The sequence below is a fragment of the Pecten maximus genome, chromosome 1 (genome assembly GCF_902652985.1).
Source record: "Pecten maximus chromosome 1, xPecMax1.1, whole genome shotgun sequence".
Classification (NCBI taxonomy): domain Eukaryota; kingdom Metazoa; phylum Mollusca; class Bivalvia; order Pectinida; family Pectinidae; genus Pecten; species Pecten maximus.
The window spans coordinates 1,755,860-1,782,139 of NC_047015.1; the positions used below are offsets into that span (position 1 = coordinate 1,755,860).

The window sequence follows — 26,280 nt, forward strand, 5'->3', positions numbered from 1 at the left end:
GCCTGATGAATGACACCCCATGGTGGTGTATCAGTGTTTTGGGAGGAACGCCTGATGAATGACACCCCATGGTGGTGTATCAGTGTTTGGGGAGGAACGCCTGATGACTGACACCATGGTGGTGTATCAGTGTTTGGGGAGGAACGCCTGATGACTGACACCATGGTGGTGTATCAGTGTTTGGGGAGGAACGCCTGATGACTGACACCATGGTGGTGTATCAGTGTTTGGGGAGGAACGCCTGATGACTGACACCATCGTGGTGTATCAGTGTTTGAGAAGGAACGCCTGATGACTGACACCATGGTGGTGTATCAGTGTTTTGGGAGGAACTATTGTCACGTGACTACACTATTGTCACCTCCATCAGATGACATGTGAAGCGTGACTACACTATTGTCACCTCCATCAGATGACATGTGAAGCGTGACTACACTATTGTCACCTCCATCAGATGACATGTGAAGCGTGACTACACTATTGTCACCTCCATCAGATGACATGTGAAGCGTGACTACACTATTGTCACCTCCATCAGATGACATGTGAAGCGTGACTACACTATTGTCACCTCTATCAGATGACATGTGAAGCGTGACTACACTATTGTCACCTCTATCAGATGACATGTGAAGCGTGACTACACTATTGTCACCTCCATCAGATGACATGTGAAGCGTGACTACACTATTGTCACCTCCAGCAGATGACATGTGAAGCGTGACTACACTATTGTCACCTCCATCAGATGACATGTGAAGCGTGACTACACTATTGTCACCTTCATCAGATGACATGTGAAGCGTGACTACACTATTGTCACCTTCATCAGATGACATGTGAAGCGTGACTACACTATTGTCACCTCCATCAGATGACATGTGAAGCGTGACTACACTATTGTCACCTCCATCAGATGACATGTGAAGCGTATGTACACGAATGTTACACTTACACGTTATATACACTGAGATGGTGTTAAATAGATAACGAGTAACAACCATAAATATTTATATTCTAAAAATATGTTTATTATTTCATATGATTATGATCAACATTTTGTAAATATTATATATATTCATCACAAAAGTCAGATTCACTGAACATTCGCGTAACAACTATTCAGAACTCTCACCATTCGTATAATGGAAGGGGTCCAAGTTTCATCATACATATGTGCCATCAACAGCATAATCCGGTACGTTACGTTCCAAAGACAACCTTATTCCGGAAGTTACGTACCACAACATCCTAATCCGGAAGTTACGTCACACAAACAACCTAATCTGTTAGTTACGTGACACAAACAACCTAATCTGGTAGTTACGTACCACAACAGCCTAAGCTGGTAGTTACGTACCACAACAGCCTAATCTGGTAGTTACGTACCACAAACAACCTAATCTGGTAGTTACGTACCACAAACAACCTAATCTGGTAGTTACGTAACACAAACAACCTTATCTGGTAGTTTATAGTAACACAAACAACCTAATCTGGTAGTTACGTACCACAAACAACCTAATCTGGTAGTTACGTGACACAAACAACCTTATCTGGTAGTTTATAGTAACACAAACAACCTAATCTGGAAGTTACGTACCACAAACAACCTAATCTGGTAGTTACGTGACACAAACAACCTAACCTGGTAGTTACGTACCACAGACAACCTAATCTGGTAGTTACGTACCACAAACAACCTAATCTGGTAGTTACGTAACACAAACAACCTAATCTGGTAGTTACGTACCACAAACAACCTAATCTGGTAGTTACGTAACACAAACAACCTAATCTGGTAGTTACGTACCACAAACAACCTAATCTGGTAGTTACATGACATAAACAACATAATCTGGTAGTTACGTGACACAAACAACCTAATCTGGTAGTTACGTGACACAAACAACCTAATCTGGTAGTTACGTAACACAAACAACCTAATCTGGTAGTTACGTACCACAAACAACCTAATCTGGTAGTTACGTGACACAAACAACCTAATCTGGTAGTTGCGTACCACAAATAACCTTATCTGGTAGTTACGTGACACAAACAACCTAATCTGGTAGTTACGTAACACAGACAACCTAATCTGGTAGTTACGTACCACAAACAACCTAATCTGGTAGTTACGTACCACAAACAACCTAATCTGGTAGTTACGTGACACAAACAACCTAATCTGGCAGTTACGTACTACAAACAACCTAATCTGGTAGTTACGTGACACACACAACCTAATCTGGTAGTTACGTGACACAAACAACCTTATCTGGTAGTTTATAGTAACACAAACAACCTAATCTGGAAGTTACGTACCACAAACAACCTAATCTGGTAGTTACGTGACACAAACAACCTAACCTGGTAGTTACGTACCACAGACAACCTAATCTGGTAGTTACGTACCACAAACAACCTAATCTGGTAGTTACGTAACACAAACAACCTAATCTGGTAGTTACGTACCACAAACAACCTAATCTGGTAGTTACCTGACATAAACAACCTAATCTGGTAGTTACGTGACACAAACAACCTAATCTGGTAGTTACGTCACACAAACAACCTAATCTGGTAGTTACGTACCACAGACAACCTAATCTGGTAGTTACGTAACACAAACAACCTAATCTGGTAGTTACGTACCACAAAGAACCTAATCTGGTAGTTACGTGACACAAACAACCTAATCTGGTAGTTGCGTACCACAAATAACCTTATCTGGTAGTTACGTGACACAAACAACCTAATCTGGTAGTTACGTAACACAGACAACCTAATCTGGTAGTTACGTACCACAAACAACCTAATCTGGTAGTTACGTGACACAAACAACCTAATCTGGTAGTTACGTACTACAAACAACCTAATCTGGTAGTTACGTGACACACACAACCTAATCTGGTAGTTACGTACCACAGACAACCTAATCTGGTAGTTACGTGACACAAACAACCTAATCTGGTAGTTATGTACTACAAACAACCTAATATGGTAGTTACGTACCACCAACAACCTAACCTGGTAGTTACGTAACACAAACAACCTAATCTGGTAGTTACGTAACACAAACAACCTAATCTGGTAGTTACGTCACACAAACAACCTAATCTGGTAGTTACGTACCACAGACAACCTAATCTGGTAGTTACGTCACACAGACATCAGAATGGAGATATGTATGTATAGGCCATTTTACAAAAGCACAAACATCTCATTTATCATGATGCTTTTTATCGTCAGTCAAGTAGTAATAACGACAGTACAGACAAGGAAATTGTCGATTTTTCGAGGCAATCTGCCCCTTTATCAAGACACAAGTAAATTACAACCGATCACACATATATATTTATATGGTAAACATTTATACAGTCATAGAGAGATGTCTACAGCAATCTGGTAAACATTTATACAGTCATAGAGATGTCTACAGCAATCTGGTAAACCTTTATAGTCATAGAGATGTCTACAGCAATCTGGTAAACATCTATAGTCATAGAGAGATGTCTACAGCAATCTGGTAAACATCTATAGTCATAGAGAGATATCTACAGCAATCTGGTAAACATTTATAGTCATAGAGATGTCTACAGCAATCTGGTAAACATTTATAGTCATAGAGATGTCTACAGCAATCTGGTAAACATTTATAGTCATAGAGATGTCTACAGCAATCTGGTAAACATCTATAGTCATAGAGAGATGTCTACAGCAATCTGGTAAACATCTATACAGTCATAGAGAGATATCTACAGCAATCTGGTAAACATCTATAGTCATAGAGATGTCTACAGCAATCTGTTAAACATCTATAGTCATAGAGATGTCTACAGCAATCTGGTAAACATTTATAGTCATAGAGATGTCTACAGCAATCTGGTAAACATCTATAGTCATAGAGATGTCTACAGCAATCTGGTAAACATCTATAGTCATAGAGATGTCTACAGCAATCTGATAAACATCTATAGTCATAGAGATGTCTACAGCAATCTGGTAAACATCTATAGTCATAGAGATGTCTACAGCAATCTGGTAAACATCTATAGTCATAGAGAGATGTCTACAGCAATCTGGTAAACATCTATAGTCATAGAGATGTCTACAGCAATCTGGTAAACATTTATAGTCATAGAGAGATGTCTACAGCAATCTGGTAAACATCTATAGTCATAGAGAGATGTCTACAGCAATCTGGTAAACCTTTATAGTCATAGAGAGATGTCTAGAGCAATCTGGTAAACATTTATAGTCATAGAGAGATGTCTACAGCAATCTGGTAAACATTTATAGTCATAGAGAGATGTCTACAGCAATCTGGTAAACATTTATAGTCATAGAGAGATGTCTACAGCAATCTGGTAAACATTTATAGTCATAGAGATGTCTACAGCAATCTGGTAAACATCTATAGTCATAGAGATGTCTACAGCAATCTGGTAAACATTTATAGTCATAGAGATGTCTACAGCAATCTGGTAAACATTTATAGTCATAGAGATGTCTACAGCAATCTGGTAAACATTTATAGTCATAGAGATGTCTACAGCAATCTGGTAAACATTTATAGTCATAGAGATGTCTACAGCAATCTGGTAAACATTTATAGTCATAGAGAGATGTCTACAGCAATCTGGTAAACATCTATAGTCATAGAGATGTCTACAGCAATCTGGTAAACATCTATAGTCATAGAGAGATGTCTACAGCAATCTGGTAAACATTTATAGTCATAGAGAGATGTCTAGAGCAATCTGGTAAACATTTATAGTCATAGAGAAATGTCTACAGCAATCTGGTAAACATCTATAGTCATAGAGAGATGTCTACAGCAATCTGTTAAACATTTATACAGTCGCGGAGTGATTTTGCCAATATGTTTTGATTGAACATTAAAATCATCTTTATTACAAATGATGTTTATGGAATCTGATTTATGAGCACCACATATTAAACATTGTTATATAAAGTGTGTCTATGGTAAGAGTGGAGAGAAGATTAGTTAGAATACACATGTTATACTTATATATTGTGTGTAGTAAATAACATCCACTCAATTCCTCCACTGCTATATAAAACATCCCACATTCATCAGGGTAGCTCCTCAGAGTCACTGTCACCCGGTAACACACGGAACACAAAAATATATATCTCAAGAACCGCTCCTCAGCTCAATCTGGGAATCAGAAACAAGTGAATCCAGGAAATCCGTTGATGAACCATTATCTTACATGATGATGAAAACGAAGGCTTAAAGACCAGCATTTCCTGATTTGTTAGGGATGTAATGTGTTTTATATTTATCCATACCTTCTGATATATGATTAACACAGCAGACGGAACTTCATAGGTAAGCGGAGGGCTATTAGTATCTATATAGTTCCTTCCAGGCCACAGGTCGTAGCCAGACATATATCCTCCGAGCGTAATACAGTGTTATTGGGGTAACGGTGGTGGAGGGGGTGGGGCAGGAATACCGTTAAACAGGGGAGGAGGTGGAGGAACTGAATTGTCCTGTGAAATGATTGTAGGGGGTGACGGAGAAAAGTTAACTGATCTTGATTGTGAATCGTCATCCTCTGCTAAATTATCTGTCGACTTCTGTCGCTGTTTTAATTCCTTTAGGACGTCGTTAGAGAACATGGATCTGTGTGCCTTCTGACTCTGTGATTGTGACAAAGGATTGACCGAAGTACTCGGACGTGGAGGAGATTCCGATCTGGACTTTACCGAAGGCCTCGGTGTGATTCCGTCGAAGGGTGGCGTGATGGGTCTGTCAGGTGAGTCCGGCTCACTGCTTGGGTAGTCTCTATGGAAGGATTGTCGCGGGGAACCAGCTGTACTTGGGATGTCCAGAGGTGGTGAAGGTGGTGGGTACGTGTCGTTACCTTTTACGCTTCGTGCGTAAGGATTCTCATCTCGATTTATATTGTGCGTGTACGGATTCTCATCTGGCTGTCGTGATTGCTGATAAACGTCTGTTTCATCATTTGTTTTTGATTTTCGAAGATCGACGTTCCTAGACCGGGACAGATCTTGTGGCGGCACCTCTGTTAGTGGACTTGTTCCCCATCCGTCTTCAACAATACCCTGTAGTCTTTCCGACATGGATAAGCCTATGTTCTGTGACGGAGAACCTATGTCCTGGTCCGGCTCGCCCCAGTCGTCTGTTGGTGGAGGTGTGGCTTTCACCGGTTGTGGTTTAATAACGGTTGCGTATGTATAGTCTTCAGGCTCTGGGGTAGGGTTTCTTTCGGGTGGTTTGTACCCCTTTGGAACGAAAGATACGTCCCCTGATTTTGGCCCAGCTGCTGGCTGAAATGTTCCGAACTCAGAACTGGAATCTTTTTCTTCCTTGCGCGCTGGTTCAGCTGGAGGTCGTGAGGATATCCTCAGGTCCTGATAGATTGCCATGGGTGGACTACGGGAACGGGACCGGGAAGGGGAGCGGGACCTAGTCCTCATAATCACAGGCTCCTCCCTTACTGGTGCCTTTACAGGGGATGACGATCGCTTTTTGTGGACATCACGTGACTGTCTGACCTGGAGAAAACACTTGTATCAGTTAATCCACCCAGGGACGATTTACACATACTTCTCATTACTATATGATTGATAATAAATACATTTATACTATTTATGTTAGTCAAAGTACTATCAAAAGTGAAAATTACAAGATATGTAATTACATTGATTTAGACTCAATACCAGAACAAGAAATTTGATCGCAGACCAAAAAAATCCTATAGAGCGAAATTAACCAAGGGCTCCCAGCCTTGGCATTTCTCAAAACGCCGTTCATCATTTAAGTTTTGCCTTTTAACTGTCTTTGGAAGTGATATACATGTGTGTGATGTATATGACACTTATACTCTAGAAAAAGATGAATTCAGTATTTACTTCGCAGACAATACCACAGCAAATTTTATTAACTTACCTCTGCCCGATCTTCGTCCATCTCTCTAGAAACAATAAAAATAATCATAATTTATTATTTTTTTGTAATTTTTGACACGATATTGTGTAAACATTGAATAAAAACACAGGATCAAATGTAAATATAAGGCATTCTTCTTATTTTTATCGTTACCTGGTGAGTCCGTTATTTAAAATACATGTAACAATGCAGTTTACACACTTGTAAACGATCAAAACCAAAAGTATTCCTTATATAGGTAAAAAAAAGAAAGTCTTCTATCACGTGATATTTTAATCATTACAAAGCCGGTATATGACGTAATTTGACATTTGACTTTCACATGTTGTAATGTAGTGGTCAATATGAAATATAAATAATCTAAACTTTTCTCTGATAGTCAATTAAAGACAAGTCAATTCACAATCAATTGAAGGATTCAAAACGTCATTCAAGATTTTAAGTTTTAGAGCACCAATCAAAAGGAAAGAAACTCAAAGACAGGTAAATTTGAGAGCAGCATTCCAGGTCAAGTAAGTGTCAGAGCAATCAAAGACAAGTATATTTAGAAAGTCAATCAAAGTAGATTTCTTTAGATTGTCAATATTAAGTGATGTTTAGAGTACGAATCACAGCTTAGTATGTTTCAGAACAAAAATAAAAGTTTAGCATGTTTCGGAACACCAATGGAAGTTTTGTATGAACAAATCAGAGATGTTTCTGAAAATCAACAAAGCACAAAAATCCCAAACCGTTAAACTATCTACACACATGCGCTGCCACGAAGAGGGAGACCGCGGAATTATGTTATCATTGTCTAGTAACACGGATGAGTTTTCTCAAAAAGGCGTCAAGGATATTTCGAAAAAAGTATAAAATTCAAAGAATAAAAGAGGGGAGGGGTTTGAAATGTTATATCATATCAGAGTTTTACTGCAACGTTTTACATTACATGAGCTTGTGTTTTGAGCTTGGTGGCCGTTAAATGCTGAAAATGAAACTATCGCCACGATATACGTTTTAACCCACTCCGATAACCAACACAGTGTTAAGCAAACACACTTACGAGGGCTGATTGATATGTTGTGAGCCTCATATTAAAGGACTTGAATTTAGCTGGACATAAATTATTTTTCATCATAATCGCTTTCAGTATCTATATACTTTTACCAGCGGTGTTTAAGGGTCTCGATGCCACGTTATTGAACTCCTTTTTTTTGGTTTTTCAGAAAGTCATCCACTTCATGTATGACGTCATTATCGGACTGAAAGTGGGTGCCTGAAATAGCTGTTGTCACTTTTGGAAACAGATACAAATGTGAATGGCAGTCATGGCAATGACAGACTTGTGAACAGGAGAATTGTCCTGATGGAATAATACACCTTTAGTGAGCTTTCCGCGGCTCTTAAGTTTAATATTTTCCCGTAACTGCCTCAGAAGTGAAGCATAGAATGTGTCATTGATTGTTTGTCCCTTTTGGAGATAATCTATCAACAGAAAACTATTTGCATCCCAGAAAACCGAGACCATAACCTTTCCAGCTGACGGAGCAGTACCAGTGTGATTTAATTGTTTCTATTGCTGTTTTGCATCTGGGGTAAAATAATGGATCCATGTTTCATCCATAGTGACAAATCTCTAAAGAAAGTTGGCAAGAAGAAAGATCCTCGGTCAGAATGGAATGTACTATTTCCTGTGAAATGCTAATTCTACTGGCTATATATCTTTCTGTGTCTCATCTGGCAGTCATAGCAATATCATGAAATTTATTGGCCATTTCGGGGGTTGCAACATTGACAGGCCTTCCAGGACGGGGGTTCATCCTCAAGGTTCTGTCGACCGCGCATAAAATCCACCACCAACCTTTTTTCACTGTAGCATATGAAGGGGCATCTTTCCCTAGTGTTGCTACCATATCATTATGGATATCCTTAGGGGTTAAACCTTTTTATGCAAATATTGGATCACTGCTCTTTCACCGAGTTTGTCCATTTTGCAAAAACCGCTTGTCTTGTTTAATTTCAAGTGCTACCTCGTCGTTATAAACTAACCAAATGAGACCAGTCCTTGAGTACACGGCCCTATATAGTCAGAAAATAGTAGGACTTAAAAAGTACACCCTTGAGTACCTCTTACAATACGAGGCTCACAACATATCAATCAATCATCCATCGTAATCTCCGAGAAGCTAACAGTTCAATTTATACAAACGTGGGCCAAGTGCAACCGTTCCATGTCTTTTTAATACTAGTAAGTAGAAATAGCATGCGATGTTCTGCTCACTCTTATACATACCCTGAGATTACGGTCTCCGATGAACTATTGCTGTAATGATATATTTAACATAACAATTTATTTCGTTCATTAGTGAAGGCAGAAAGTAACTTTTCTGGCTACCCAGTAACCGTCCCCTTGTTGTATTGTATGTCTGGCTAGTCAGTAACCATCCCCTTGTTGTATGACTGACTAGTCAGTAACCGTCCCCTTGTTGTATGACTGACTAGTCAGTAACCGTCCCCTTGTTGTATGACTGGCAAGTCAGTAACCATCCCCTTGTTGTATTGTATGACTGACTAGTCAGTAACCGTCCCCTTGTTGTAGTGTATGACTGGCTAGTCAGTAACCATCCCCTTGTTGTATTGTATGACTGACTAGTCAGTAACCGTCCCTTGTTGTATTGTATGACTGACCAGTCAGTAACCGTCCCCTTGTTGTATTGTATGACTGACTAGTCAGTAACCGTCCCCTTGTTGTATTGTATGACTGGCTAGTCAGTAACCGTCCCCTTGATGTATTGTATGACTGGCCAGTCAGTAACCGTCTCCTTGTTGTATTGTATGACTGACTGGTCAGTAACCATCCCCTTGTTGTATTGTATGACTGACTAGTCAGTAACCGTCCCTTGTTGTATTGTATGACTGACTAGTCAGTAACCGTCCCTTGTTGTATTGTATGACTTACTAGTCAGTAGCCGTCCCTTGTTGTATTGTATGACTGACTAGTCAGTAACCATCCCCTTGTTGTATTGTATGACTGACTAGTCAGTAACCGTCCTCTTGTTGTATGACTGACTAGTCAGTAACCGTCCCCTTGTTGTAGTGTATGACTGACTAGTCAGTAACCGTCCCTTGTTGTATTGTATGACTGGCTAGTCAGTAACCATCCCCTTGTTGTATTGTATGACTGACTAGTCAGTAACCGTCCCTTGTTGTATTGTATGACTGGCTAGTCAGTAACCGTCCCCTTGTTGTATTGTATGACTGGCTAGTCTGTAACCGTCCCCTTGTTGTATGACTGACTAGTCAGTAACCGTCCCCTTGTTGTATGACTGACTAGTCAGTAACCGTCCCCTTGTTGTATGACTGACTAGTCAGTAACCATCCCCTTGTTGTATTGTATGACTGACTAGTCAGTAACCGTCCCCTTGTTGTAGTGTATGACTGGCTAGTCAGTAACCATCCCCTTGTTGTATTGTATGACTGACTAGTCAGTAACCGTCCCTTGTTGTATTGTATGACTGACCAGTCAGTAACCGTCCCCTTGTTGTATTGTATGACTGACTAGTCAGTAACCGTCCCCTTGTTGTATTGTATGACTGGCTAGTCAGTAACCGTCCCCTTGTTGTATTGTATGACTGGCCAGTCAGTAACCGTCCCCTTGTTGTATTGTATGACTGACTGGTCAGTAACCATCCCCTTGTTGTATTGTATGACTGACTAGTCAGTAACCGTCCCTTGTTGTATTGTATGACTGACTAGTCAGTAACCGTCCCTTGTTGTATTGTATGACTTACTAGTCAGTAGCCGTCCCTTGTTGTATTGTATGACTGACTAGTCAGTAACCATCCCCTTGTTGTATTGTATGACTGACTAGTCAGTAACCGTCCTCTTGTTGTATGACTGACTAGTCAGTAACCGTCCCCTTGTTGTAGTGTATGACTGACTAGTCAGTAACCGTCCCTTGTTGTATTGTATGACTGGCTAGTCAGTAACCATCCCCTTGTTGTATTGTATGACTGACTAGTCAGTAACCGTCCCTTGTTGTATTGTATGACTGGCTAGTCAGTAACCGTCCCCTTGTTGTATTGTATGACTGGCTAGTCAGTAACCGTCCCCTTGTTGTATTGTATGACTGACTAGTCTGTAACCGTCCCCTTGTTGTAGTGTATGACTGACTAGTCAGTAACCGTCCCTTGTTGTATTGTATGACTGACCAGTCAGTAACCATCCCCTTGTTGTATTGTATGACTGACTAGTCAGTAACCGTCCCCTTGTTGTAGTGTATGACTGGCTAGTCAGTAACCATCCCCTTGTTGTATTGTATGACTGACTAGTCAGTAACCGTCCCTTGTTGTATTGTATGACTGACCAGTCAGTAACCGTCCCCTTGTTGTATTGTATGACTGACTAGTCAGTAACCGTCCCCTTGTTGTATTGTATGACTGGCAAGTCAGTAACCGTCCCCTTGATGTATTGTATGACTGGCCAGTCAGTAACCGTCTCCTTGTTGTATTGTATGACTGACTGGTCAGTAACCATCCCCTTGTTGTATTGTATGACTGACTAGTCAGTAACCGTCCCTTGTTGTATTGTATGACTGACTAGTCAGTAACCGTCCCTTGTTGTATTGTATGACTTACTAGTCAGTAGCCGTCCCTTGTTGTATTGTATGACTGACTAGTCAGTAACCATCCCCTTGTTGTATTGTATGACTGACTAGTCAGTAACCGTCCTCTTGTTGTATGACTGACTAGTCAGTAACCGTCCCCTTGTTGTAGTGTATGACTGACTAGTCAGTAACCGTCCCTTGTTGTATTGTATGACTGGCTAGTCAGTAACCATCCCCTTGTTGTATTGTATGACTGACTAGTCAGTAACCGTCCCTTGTTGTATTGTATGACTGACCAGTCAGTAACCGTCCCCTTGTTGTATTGTATGACTGACTAGTCAGTAACCGTCCCCTTGTTGTATTGTATGACTGGCAAGTCAGTAACCGTCCCCTTGTTGTATTGTATGACTGGCTAGTCAGTAACAGTCCCTTGTTGTATTGTATGACTGGCCAGTCAGTAACCGTCTCCTTGTTGTATTGTATGACTGACTGGTCAGTAACCATCCCCTTGTTGTATTGTATGACTGACTAGTCAGTAACCGTCCCTTGTTGTATTGTATGACTGACTAGTCAGTAACCGTCCCTTGTTGTATTGTATGACTTACTAGTCAGTAGCCGTCCCTTGTTGTATTGTATGACTGACTAGTCAGTAACCATCCCCTTGTTGTATTGTATGACTGACTAGTCAGTAACCGTCCTCTTGTTGTATGACTGACTAGTCAGTAACCGTCCCCTTGTTGTATTGTATGACTGGCTAGTCAGTAACCGTCCACTTGTTGTATTGTATGACTGGCCAGTCAGTAACCATCCCCTTGTTGTATTGTATGACTGGCCAGTCAGTAACCGTCCCCTTGTTGTATTGTATGACCGACCAGTCAGTAACCGTCCCCTTGTTGTATTGTATGACTGACCAGTCAGTAACCATCCCCTTGTTGTATGACTGACTAGTCAGTAACCGTCCCCTTGTTGTATTGTATGACTGGCTAGTCAGTAACCGTCCCTTGTTGTATTGTATGACTGGCTAGTCAGTAACCGTCCCTTGATGTATTGTATGACTGGCTCGGCAGTAACCGTCCCCTTGTGATATTACGTATTTCCTTTGGCAATATTTTTTGATTTGTTGTAGTATCTGGTGATTGTTCAATCTAATTTAAATCTAGATGGTCATTCTCACTACGTTACATGAACATCTAACAACATCCCATAAGAGGTCACGTTCTGGTGACCTTTGAGATGTGTGCATTTCACTTTCAGGGCGAATTGTCCATTTGCCGATGTCATCGAGGCAAACCATTTCGTTACAGCATGCGTCTGAAGAAATACCATTTCGGTACAGCATGTACTATATATTTTGTGGGACGAAATGACTTGAAATAAATTGACATATTATGCAAGTTATGAACATTAGTCGTGCTAATTCGGACATAATAATTCACTTCCAAGATTCTGGAAGTAGTCATTTGATTGGCTAATCCAAAAGGTCACCCTGACGTGACCCCTATTGGGATGTTGTTAGATGTTCATATAACGTAGTGAGAATGACCATCTAGAATTTAATTAGATTGGTGATTGTTAAGCATCCCATGGTATTTCACAGTTAATTAAAGTATAATGTTAAATAGAATAAGCAGAAAGATTAATCTACACAAACCAACTCTTAATCATATCTTTAAAAGAGGCTGTAATTTAGGAATCGTTATGAAATCATTTAAACATTGAACTGCTTTCATTTGGAAGTTATGGGCTGATGAATGCCAACTGGACAAAGGGAAATTTAATGAAGCGCGCTAGCGCTTCATGTTGAATTTGCCTTTGTTCAGTTGGCATTAATCAGCCCATAACTTCCAAATGAAAGCAGTTCAATGCTTATATTTACATCTGACAACGAATTTGAAAGACTATATCCAGGACATTTACTCTGATAATGAATGAACAACTTATTATCGTCAAAGACGGAACAGCCTTTTCAACAGCCATTTTTCGTTATCGCCGACGTGACAATTATGACGTCATAATAAAGATTTGGAAGTTATGGACTCATAACTTCCAAGTGAGCTTGGTAAAGTTATATAGTGGGGCTGCAGTGTAAATGTAAATATATCCTCATAAATACATTTATGGCAAAATAAACGCTAGGCGTGATGGAATATTTACATTTTAATAGTTATAGGGCTATATAGGGTATATCAGAGTAGGCCTTGTCCACAGTCCTGTTTTATGTACAATATTTAGGCTGGATAACCAATATCATTATGATTCCTGACCATGAAAACGCATTTATGTCACTGACGTGGCTGACGTTTTTTTGTGTCAGATAGTTATTGGGTACGATTACAAACCGTAAGTAGACATGGTTAAGAGTTGGTTTTAAAGGGAACTATATATATATAGAATCACATCGTCACATGCATCTTCTGTTTTGTTATATATTATGAAAGCTGTTTAAATAATAATTGGATAAAGGAGATACTATCTTGTAAACATACAACAAAAACACATTTTCTTAACAAAGAGAAGAAAATGCATGAAAAAGAGATAAATAATATGTATGACAAGTAGCATTTATTAAATTTGTCAGAGCAGGTGGCAAATCACCATCCTTTACGGAGTATTGTGTACATTGGAACCTCGTGAATTAAGATCCCGTTAGTACATACATAATAACATGATAAACAGATCCCAACTAACAAGGCTCCAGTGTAAGTTAATATTGATTCTGTTAATAAGCTTTAGACCAACAGAAGGGGCAGGACAATGTTCACTCTACATACTTGATGATGATCGTGGAGGGGACTCTAGAAGTGACGAACTGTCGGTGATACCTAGATTTCCGCTCACGGACTGTGGATCTGCCTGATGTGGTGGAGTCGCTATCTTCAGAGTCGGACACATAAACCACCTGGACTGGATACTGCTGTCCGAAGAAGTAAGGATAAGCCATTGGTGGATACTGAGCCATGTGAGCCATATACGGATTGGCTCTGGAGTGTGTTCCTCTGGCATGCATTCCCCTTGATGGGTTACCTCTCGGATACATCCCTCTGGGATATGTCCCTCTAGAGTACGATGATGTTCCTATAATAATGGGTTGAGGGGGAGGTCCACGAAAAGTCCCCACCATTGGCACGGGTCCCATATGTGGATGCTGATAAGGCGTCATTCTAACACTGCCTGGAGGATCCCTACGGATATCGTAATGCTGTCTGGGATTACGAGTAGCTCCATTCATCTTTGACATAGGGATGCCATTTTGTTGTTTTCCGCGGCCTCTTATGCTTGGCATCGCCATTGGCCACAGGCTTAGGCTCATTTCTCTGTTTCCTATTTGGCTGTGATTGTTGAGATTGTGGGGATTTTCGTCTGAAAGCATCAGAAAATTGTCACAATACATTATTAGAATTCTACTTTTTAAGCAATGTTTTATACTGGTAGCTTGTACAACAATATAAATGATCATGTCCCAAGCTAATATAGGGACTGCTGTATGACTATTATCATAATATTAAGGAGGAAGTGGTAACATGTTTATCCATGTTGCTCAATCACAAAATATACCTTCTTCACAATCTTAATATTGGAACCAAACACCATGCAGGGCATAAAAAAAGTTTAAATACAGTGTAAATCAATAAATCAATAAGATTAGACATCGTTGTACGAATTAGTGTGTATATATGTTCAGATGTAATTAAATCCCATATCCTTGAGACATGTGAGCACGAACTGTGTTTAAAATAATCGTTAAAATATGACTTTGATATTGATATAAACTCTGATGTTACCTGATATAACAGACGACGGGAATGACAAAGAGGAGTATGATACAGAGGATTCCTGCCAACACCCCGACAACTATTAGTGACGTCAGTTCCACGGCCATGTTATAAGGAGCACCTGCAACTATAAATAAACACGGTAAGAACAGATGATGATAACGCTTTTTTATGTAGAAATATTAAATATCATTGAAGACATTGGAAATAAAAAATGCATATTATGTGGCGATTTTAACATATTTTCGATTCTACTTTAGGCTGTCATAACTATGAAAATATAAATAACCCGAACGCTAGGAATAAGTTTTAGAATTCAAAGAAGAAATTGGATTAATAGATACATCTAGAGAATTTAACCCAATACCAAAATATACGCATGGCACAGGAAAAGTCCACTAAAACAAGCAAGATTAGACTACATATTGATATCAGACAGTTTATTACCAAGTCTATCATCATCAACAATTGAACCAGGTTATCGCTCGGATCCTTCTCTTTCTGATGTTATTTAACTTTCGCTGACTTGAAACAAGGAAATATTATTTGGAAATTCAACAACTCACTATTATTTACAAGGAATATATTACACTCATTAAATTAACGATGGACAACATAAAACTACAAAATGCTGTTCCACTGTATAACATAATCTCAATAATATTCCTTTAAATATTTTTTTTGTTTATTAATGACCAATTATTCTTAGAAACACTACTGATGGAAATTAGGGGTAAAACAATTTCGTACTCTAGTCATATTAAGAAAAAATCTAATAAAAGGGAAATAATCTAATAAATCGAATAAAAAAACTTGAATAAACCTGACCTGATATCACAGTGTTAAACGACCTGGAAAACCAAAAAGAAACAATTAGAAGAGATAAGAAAACATAAAGTAAAAGGAAGAGAAACCTACTAAATACTTCTGCGGGCTAGAACCAAAAATCTACACTAGTGAAATAATTCCGAGTCTAAGCAAAGAAGACGGTACAACAATATCGAACCAAAAGAATTTTTTTTAAAAGAAACTGAAAATTATTACAGAACAAAGAAAACCTATTATTAGAACATTTTAATCTTGGGACCTTACAACATACCCAAATTAACTGCTTATGAATAATTGAATATTGATGGCCGAATAACTTTAAATGAATTAACAAATACACTTTCAAAAATGAAAAATTATAAAAGTCCTGGTTCTGATGGGTTCTCAGTTGAATTTTGAAAATATTTTTGAAACTGGTAAGTTTATTTTAAGATAATTGAATTAAAGTTACAGTTTAACGTTCATCGCATACTAGGAATCAAACTTTGAGTCACGAAGGCTAGTCCAACACTTTGAGTCAGGAAGGCTAGTCAAACACTTTGAGTCACGAAGGATAGTCCAACACTTTGAGTCACGAAGGATAGTCCAACACTTTGAGTCACGAAGGATAGTCAAACACTTTGAGTCACGAAGGATAGTCAAACACTTTGAGTCACGAAGGATAGTCAAACACCTTGAGTCACGAAGGATAGTCCAACACTTTGAGTCACGAAGGCTAGCTCAACACTTTGAGGCACTCAATTATACTACCCGAACACGGTCACAAACATTTCGGTAAACACAGCCGTCATCAGTAAATGCAGCTGGATGTGGGCGTAGCTGTCGTATATATTTCTTATGTTACCGAAGGTTATATGGTGGACAGCAACCCGGAACAGAAGAGCAATGTAAATCCATTGAAAGCACTGAGTTTCTATATAATCAATATAGTCTATTAAAGGTATATGTTATAAATGCTATGTAAACTGTTTTCTAGTATCTACCTACATTTGTTTATCCTAACATTGAATATATCTAATTCAATTCCTTGTTTAAATATAATAATATACAAATGATCATCCTGTTATTAAAACAAGTGACTTTGTTTGCTTTTTGAGTTTCGATTATGTAGATTCAATAAATTACTTAATATGACATGATATATAAATACATACCAAATCAGAATATACTAGTAATCTATACTACACCTCCTACTTAAATACAGTACAGGGAGGCTGATATCCTTATAGACCACGATATACAAACAGGGAGACTATTATCCTTATAGATCACGATATACAAACGGGGAGGCTGATATCCTTATAGACCACGATATACAAACAGTGAGACTATTATCCTTATATACCACGATATACAAACAGGGAGGCTGATATCCTTATAGACCACGATATACAAACAGGGAGGCTGATATCCTTATAGACCACGATATACAAACAGGGAGGCTGATATCCTTATACACCACGATATACAAACAGGGAGGCTGATATCCTTATAGACCACGATATACAAACAGTGAGACTGATATCCTTATTGACCACGATATACATATAGTGAGACTATTATCCTTATAGACCACGATATACAAACAGGGGGGCTGATATCCTTATAGACCACGATATACAAACAGTGAGACTGGTATCCTTCTGATATCCTTATAGACCACGATATACAAACAGTGAGACTATTATCCTTATAGACCACGATATACAAACAGGGAGGCTGTTATCCTTATAGACCACGATATACAAACGGGGGCTGATATCCTTATAGACCACGATATACAAACAGTGAGACTGATATCCTTATATACCACGATATACAAACAGGGAGCCTGATATCCTTATAGACCACGATATACAAACAGGGAGGCTATTATCCTTATAGACCACGATATACAAACAGGGAGGCTAGTATCCTTATAGACCAGGATATACAAACAGTGAGACTGATATCCTTATAGACCACGATATACAAACAGGGAGACTGATATCCTTATAGACCACGATATACAAACAGGGAGGCTGTTATCCTTATAGACCACGATATATAAACAGGGAGACTGATATCCTTATAGACCACGATATACTAACAGGGAGGCTGTTATCCTTATAGACCACGATATACAAACAGGAAGACTGATATCCTTATAGACCACGATATACATACAGGGAGGCTGCTATCCTTATAGACCACGATATACAAACAGGGAGGCTGTTATCCTTATAGACCACGATATACAAACGTTTACTTTCGTTTAGTCTAATAACCCTTAATATACACCAAATACCATATCTTCATATTTGTTATTTCAACACATTCAAATGGAAATTTGTGTAATGCATCGATTCATTTCTTTATTAAGAGTGTATTCGAATGCACATCACAGCAACAACATTGCTGTACATGTAACGACATGACGTAAGACCTATCACTTCCGGATTCCAATATGTCTTTAGAGGTATAATTAGAAAGCCTTCAGTAGCTCTCTGTGTGTTTCATTACTTACATATCTATACATGTCTATACAAACACACGCCTATTGCAAATATAGGCCATGTATTTACCTAACTACCGAACACCGGTTCTGCAGGTTTATCGACTGAGCATTCAATTGTTATGGTGGAATAAGCACACATAAATGTTCCGCTTTCTTGTGATGGGTCAACATATATTTAAATATAGCAGAGTGAAGTCAGACACGACCATTGATGTTGTGTTCATTACATCAGCTATATCATAAGACAGGGAAATTAAAGTAAGACCCAAAGAAAATTGATCGCATCAAAAATGATTGACAGAACCGTATGAATATACTTTGGTTTGAATGTATTGTCGGAGAATACTTGCTAGGTACGTTAGGCTGTATAACCTAAAACTCTGTAACATTGACACGCCTCACCCTGTCACAATCACGTAAGGCCCGAGAGTAAGTGGACCGGTAATGTATATATCTAATAGTATATAGTGTAAAACTGGAGTGTACTACAATGGACTGTTATACACAGACTAATATCGTAGTCACCACATGTATGATGTATGTTATTGATTATTCTGGCTATATCAAATATTCCTATTTAAAGGTACAATTCACCTGCGCGGTTCTTTTGTATTATTCATGGATATGGTACACTGAACACATATTATGTGCATTGCAGTGCACGCGTTATGCACCTGCATGTTATATACATGTCGTGGCAATACTCTAATGGCAATACATATAAAGTAGCACGTAAAACTTCCACTAAACATGTCCACGCCCCATGTAGACATTTATAAGACTGTTCTCACTCCATTAGTGTAAAGACGTGTATATATGTGATGAGAACCAGATAGGAATGATGTGGACCGTGTCAGACTACACAGCCACTGGCAGTCTGTCACGCGTCCCTGTTTGTTTGTTTAGATGTCACCGTCATAGTTCACGGTACTCATTTGAGCTGGTTATATTATATCAGCTTAACTTCAAAAAATTAACTTGACATGAACAGTTACTAATATATTGTGTGTCTTATGTACAATCTTTATAGCAAATGACTTAGTGCCTGATTAGGATGCGACAAGGTATATCACGTAATTACAAAATAACATTGTATTCTAGTGATATTACAAAATTATCAATATGTATAGGAAATAAATGATATTTACAGATTGACGAAAATATACATAATGTAACTCTTCATATTACATAACAACGAGGATTTAACCGAGAGCAAACAACTGTTATAGAACAATGGATACTTAATTAAATCACTAATTGACTTAAATGTCATTAAAACTACGAAAACAATTCAATAATTTTAAGTAAAATAAAGCAAAAACAATAACCAGCGAACGTGACTGCAATATTACAACTATAGTCGATCATATAAATAATGTATTATATATTTTAAACTAAGTATATATAATAATTGTAGAATGACTAAAATAATATTCAGGAAAGATAATACATTCTATATTTTAAAGAAGTAAAGAAATAATAATAACAAAATGGTTAAAAGATAATTAGTTAACGGAAAAAGATTAGATGATAATGAAAATTTAACAAAAATATAAATAATAATTACAGAATTACAAAATACAATTGACAACAATAGATACTAACAACAAAGTATAAAGGTGATTACAACCCTTCTATGTAACGGTCCATGCACACAGGTGTCATCACCCCAAAATAATACAGATCGTATCAGACCTGGCTACACAGACGTCTTTTATCAAATCACAAACCAGTTTTGAAAACTTTGGCACTTTTACCTAGGAAATGTTATCAAATTCATGATCATATTTGTACCTGTACTGGCACAGTCATTATTCATATAGATATATATTATCAACATTACAACAGCATAATTAGCATACCTATTGTTGGTGCCTAGACACCCGATACCTGTCAGCTCCATTCCAACACACAAAAAAAGAAAAAGAAAAACGTCACTAGTTGTGAAAAAGACTATGATGGAAACGGATTTATCTCCATAACCAGCGAGTCAGTATTTTACCTATGCATTCATCCTGAGAAACACACTCGCCACACAAAGTGAAATCCAACATTTATTTTTAATTTGTCTCTAGATTCATCGTCAAACCCATGGAGATGTTCAAACAGTTACAACACACAGGAAAAACAAACACTGTAAGTGTTCTCAAATTTTAGCGATTAAGAAAATTTCAACAGTTTAAAGTGTTTGTCTTCAAGGTTAGGGGGTTTAACGTCTACGCAACAGCTCGCGTCATATGAGGACGGGTGTCAAGGAGATGTCTATAGAATAGATAAACAAAGCACAGAATAACAGGCAGCGAGGAAGGAATGAAAATGTTTAAGATCCCAAATGTTTCAATTTGAGTAGACGATCTAGGCCTTATCGATGTCCCCGAATAGAGGACACAGAAGAACATCCCCGATTATTTAGGGTGTCTATTTTAGTCGTCTTCTACGATCAACATTCAATGGAATGGGACTCTTCAATATCCTCTGAACAGAAGACAGTTGAGAAGCCACCCGTCGTCCCAGCACGGGAGTGATTAGCGCAACCATGAATTGGTACACTAATATTTTTCATGTAAAACAACATAAAAATAATTTAGCAGAAGGCTTTCAACGAAGAAAAAGCGCTTAATAAAGTAACAGCTAGAATAGCTATATTCACACTAAGCAATGATCACTTTAGGGAATTTCTCAATCTCTCGCCTTGAACAGCTTTCACGCTTGTGTTTCCGCCATGGTTTTTTTATTGCTTATTTTCTGCTTTAAACATTCACAGTTGATGCTACCGTTCTGATGACGTCATACGCAGCTGATGCTACTGTTCTGACGACTTCATACACCGCTGCCACCGTTCTGACGACGTCATACACAGTTGATGCTACTGTTCTGACGACGTCATACACAGTTGATGACATCATTCTGACAATATACACAGTTGATGCTACTGTTCTGACGACGTCATACACAGCTGATGCTACTGTTCTGTCGACGTCATACACAGTTGATGCTACTGTTCTGTCGACGTCATACACAGTAGATGACATAATTCTGACAATATACACAGCTGATGCTGCTGTTCTGACGACGTCATACACAGCTGATGCTACGGTTTTGACGACTTCATACACAGCTGCCATCGTTCTGACGACATCATACACAGTTGATGACATCATTATGATGCCACATGCAGCTGCTGTCCTATATCATTGTAAATCTCGATATGTCCCCCATTAGCATGTACCTGTCGTTCAGTCAACAATGCAATTAGACTGTCTGTTGGTTCTCATTGTCCTGGGCTCAATGGGGCCCAGTAGTACAACCGTAGTGGTGACACATGTGTCATTTGTGCTGGGACTATTGTATACATACAGACTGTGTCACGGCATTACCCGGAAACGACGGGATACCCTTATAAGGGTTTCACAATGTACACTTTGGGTACGCCCATTGCTATAGCAGCCCTACCTTGAGTTCACACAAGCGTGACTAAGGAGATCGTGTCTTTTTAAAAGAGGATTTAAATTTTTTTTCATTAATTCACAGATAAATATAAACCCTGTAGCCTATACAACAAACACTGAATATGTCTGTCGTGTATTGTAACAAGCAGAACTATGACGAACGTGTAGGTCTATTTAAATATATCGACTAATTTCATTACCTCACTAGCATTCAAGCACGATATATGTTTTAATGTATACCTAACATTATAATTGAGATATTTATAAACATGGATAATTTATCCAGTCAGTTTGCCGTCTGAGGAGACAAGGAAGTACTGTAGACTCCTATATAACTCGACATTACAACACCGATATACTGATTAACGTCACGGTTCCATAGCTCCATAGTATATGATCAGTCTTCAATAACACTTCCTCGTCAATATGTGTATAACATTTCTACAAAGGCGACGCAGAAAGTCAGGATTAACCAAGTTAAGTCCTTACAAAGTAAAGCCATATCAAAATCATCAATATTTGGTCCCCATCTTAGTTATAAAAATAGAAAACTCATATAGCCGTTGCAGTTGAGAGCGTAGACATTCTTAGTAATCAATACACCACACCTGTGATTATTGAGGGCAATTTTATCCACAATCGTTGCAAATCTATCACCACCATAGGCTTAACATAATCCATTAATGCTTATTTATGGTTTCAGCACCTCCTGTACAACTGGACATTTGACCACGCCTTCTATCAGGTGTGAAGCTGTGCCCTACTCACCTCGTAACAGCAGGAGGACCAGGAGGGGACACTTATCGTCCTGTCAGGATTCCTCCTTAGCTAGTCCCTAGGGATCGTCTCCGTCTATATCAAAGCTCCATACACCTCCCGTCCATGGATCCAGCACCGGTCCGGTGTTCTCCGAGAGGTACCAGTGAGTTGGGGGTTCCTCGTTCAGCGATACGCCTGAGCAGGCACGAAAAATTCTTCTCTATAATAATCCCGTGTACACATAGAACTGTGTACATTTGAATATAGAATATCACTAAAGCTTTACATGGACTTTAAAGCGCAACTGAAGCGAAGTTTGCCGAAATAACCCGAGGGCTTTTAAGCACAGTGTATACCACAAATTGAGTAAAGACAATGTTAATTGTAGGTGATATGTTATACGGCGTGTGAATACAAATGATGTGTGTGTATGTATACTTACAATGCTGATATATACAACTTATTATTGTACTCAGATCTATAATTCAGTGTGTCATATGTCCCGCTTCAGCAGCATGTACGTATGCTTGTATACATTGGACAAGCCATTAATTGATTGACCAAATAAAACCAGACACGAAAAGAAAATTCAAATAAGCGATCAACCGAGACGACAGGAGGTTTAATTACAAGTAGGTCAATGAGTACACATGTTAATGAAGCATCAGAGTACTTGAGGGAATATAAACATATGTAGGAAGTCCATCCATTATTCATAAAGCGCCCAGTGATTCGGGAAGGCAGTGTAGATCTTTATTGCTTCTAAAAAGGCAGCTTAAGTTCAGAGAGCATCGTCAGCTAGTGCACATGGGCTGGGTTTAATAGAGTAAAATATCACAATAAAACATTTATTAAAAACAATATGGGAAGGTGTGTGTGGAAAATGTCAGTAACATAAGCATTAAAAACAACATGGAAAGGTGTGTGTGGAAAAATGACAAAGTAAAAAAAAAATTTTTTTTAAATATGGGAAAAGTGTGTGTGGAAAAATGCCACATTAAAACATTTATTCAAAACAACAAAGAAGGGTGTGTGTGGGAACATGACGAAGTAAAAAATAATCATTAAAAAAATATTGAAAAGGTGTGTGTGCCAAACTGTCACAATAAAAAAAACATTAAAAAACATGGAAAGGTATGTGTGTGAAAATGTCACAGTAAAACATTAGATAAAAAACAATATGGAAAATAGTTTTTTTAAAACGTGGAAATGTGGAATGGTATGTATGCTTAAATGTCACAGTAAAACAAGCATTAAAAACAATTTGGAAAGATGTGTGTGCAAAAATTGAAAGTTAATATTCATTAAAAACAACATGGAAAGGTGTGTGCAAAACTATCACAGTAAAACATTCAATCAAGACAATATGGAAACTAGTGTTTACAAACATATCACAGTAAAATATTCATTAAAAAACATGAAAATGTGCGTGTGCTAAAAAGTCAGTCAAAACTTATAATGATAACAAGATGGAAAGGTATCTGTGTCAAAATGATATAACAAGCATTAAAAATAATTTGGAAAGGTGTCTTTAAAAATAACGCAGTAAAACATTCATTAAAACAATAGATGGAAAGTAGCGTTTGCAAAAACATTCCAGTAAAATACCATTATCAAAACAATATCGAAACATGTGCGTACACAAAAGTCACAGTAACAAATTCATTAAAAACAATTTGGAAAGGTATGTGTGAAAAAATGTCACAGTAAAACTTTCATTAAAAACAATAAAGAAAGGGCAAAATGTCACAGCAATGCACCTATTGACCAATATATACAAGTGCTGATATGTGAGCAATATATGTAGGTGTTGATATGTAACCAATATATACAGGTGTTGATATGTGACCAATATATACAGGTGTGGATATGTGACCAATATATACAGGTGTGGATATGTGACCAATATATATGTGTTGATATGTGACCAATATATACAGGTGTGGATATGTGACCGATATATATGTGTTGATATGTGACCAATATATATGTGTTGATATGTGACCAATATATACAGGTGTGGATATGTGACCGATTTATACAGGTGTTGATATGTGACCAATATATACAGGTGTTGACATGTGACCAATATATACAGGTGTGGATATGTGACCAATATATATGTGTTGATATGTGACCAATATATACAGGTGTGGATATGTCACCAATATATACAGGTGTGGATATGTGACCAATATATGTGTTGATATGTGACCAATATATACAGGTGTGGATATGTGACCAATTTATGTAGGTGTGATTATGGGACCAATATATACAGGTGTGATTATGTGACCAATATATGTAGGTGTTGATATGTGACCGATATATACAGGTGTGGATATGTGACCAATATATACAGGTGTGGATATGTGACCGATATACACAGGTGTGGATATGTGACCAATATATACAGGTGTGGATATGTGACCAATATATACAGGTGTTGATATGTGACCAATATATACAGGTGCGGATATGTGACCGATATATACAGGTGTGGATATGTGACCAATATATACAGGTGTGGATATGTGACCAATATATACAGGTGCGGATATGTGACCGATATACACAGGTGTGGATATGTGACCGATATATACAGGTGTGGATATGTGACCGATATATACAGGTGTTGATATGTGACCAATATATACAGGTGCGGATATGTGACCGATATACACAGGTGTGGATATGTGACCAATATATACAGGTGCGGATATGTGACCGATATATACAGGTGTTGATATGTGCCCAATATATACAGGTGTTGATATGTGACCAATATATACAGGTGTGGATATGTAACCAATATATACAGGTGTGGATATCTGACCAATATATATGTGTTGATATGTGACCAATATATACAGGTGTGGATATATGTGACCAATATACACAGATGTTGATATATGTGACCAATATATACAGACCCTGATTTAAAACGTTTATCTTATATATGTAGTTACAAAAATGCTTTGAATATATTAAACGATGTAAATCTACAGAAAATTACAAAAATCTGATTGATAAAAAGGTTGTGTAACTGGACAGAAGTTACTAAGAAAAGAAACTACATTTGGTTTCAAGGGGACATGTTGGAATACATGAGAAAGTTTAGTTCGAAACTGCTCTATAAGAATTTTTCATCACCTAAAGCATCTGGTCCCGAAATGAGCATAGATTTGTTTATAACCATTTTAAAGGCTTGGCTGCTGATGCAAGCGATGAAACCGGTTTTGCAAATATTTTTGATAACGATCCAAATGATAACTCCATTGTGTCATTGTTTGAGGAGTTTAACTGTCCTATTGTTATTGATGATATTGATACAGCTTTACGCAATTTGAATCGTGGGAAATCACATGGAATTGATGGAATTCTAAATGAATGTTTTTTAGAAGGTAAATATTTATTGTTGCCTGCCTTGTGTACATTAT

The 26,280-nt window shown here is 38.0% G+C and overlaps 2 protein-coding genes across 24 annotated transcripts; both read right to left on the minus strand.

Annotated features, from left to right (window-relative positions):
* Positions 1–338: 338 nt before the first annotated feature.
* LOC117339963 (uncharacterized protein DDB_G0290685-like) lies at positions 339–923 on the minus strand. Its single transcript, XM_033901688.1, has one exon. It carries the CDS (start codon positions 921–923, stop codon positions 339–341), a length of 585 nt encoding a protein of 194 aa, XP_033757579.1.
* An 82-nt stretch (positions 924–1,005) lies between these two features.
* Positions 1,006–23,728, minus strand: LOC117321992 (serine/arginine repetitive matrix protein 1-like). Of its 23 annotated transcripts, XM_033876723.1 has the most exons (10): positions 22,850–23,728; positions 15,317–15,434; positions 14,306–14,894; positions 9,222–9,251; positions 6,947–6,971; positions 2,306–6,552; positions 1,854–2,273; positions 1,614–1,823; positions 1,492–1,551; positions 1,006–1,459 (listed from the first exon to the last, which is right to left on the minus strand). In XM_033876723.1, exons 3-6 carry the CDS (start codon positions 14,842–14,844, stop codon positions 5,446–5,448), a joined length of 1,701 nt encoding a protein of 566 aa, XP_033732614.1. In that variant the 5' UTR covers positions 14,845–14,894; positions 15,317–15,434; positions 22,850–23,728; the 3' UTR covers positions 1,006–1,459; positions 1,492–1,551; positions 1,614–1,823; positions 1,854–2,273; positions 2,306–5,445. The 23 variants fall into 23 exon arrangements, with proteins under 23 accessions (XP_033732614.1, XP_033732638.1, XP_033732706.1 ...); XM_033876747.1 differs by having other exon boundaries at positions 1,006–1,823; positions 2,306–2,970; positions 3,031–6,552; XM_033876815.1 differs by having other exon boundaries at positions 1,006–1,823; positions 1,854–2,183; positions 2,244–2,273; positions 2,666–6,552.
* Between the last annotated feature and the right edge of the window lie 2,552 nt (positions 23,729–26,280).

What these genes read in the sequence shown, in the direction of transcription:
- LOC117339963 (XM_033901688.1), bottom strand. Translation starts at nt 923, where the DNA reads ATGTCATCTGATGGAGGTGACAATAGTGTAGTCACGCTTCACATGTCA.
- LOC117321992 (XM_033876681.1), bottom strand. Translation starts at nt 14,844, where the DNA reads ATGAGCCTAAGCCTGTGGCCAATGGCGATGCCAAGCATAAGAGGCCGC. An exon ending in CCCTCCACGATCATCATCAA is followed by an intron (nt 9,252 to 14,305) that starts GTATGTAGAGTG and finishes ATATCATTACAG; the next exon opens with CAATAGTTCATCGGAGACCG. An exon ending in TGGACGAAGATCGGGCAGAG is followed by an intron (nt 6,553 to 6,946) that starts GTAAGTTAATAA and finishes TGTTTTCTCCAG; the next exon opens with GTCAGACAGTCACGTGATGT.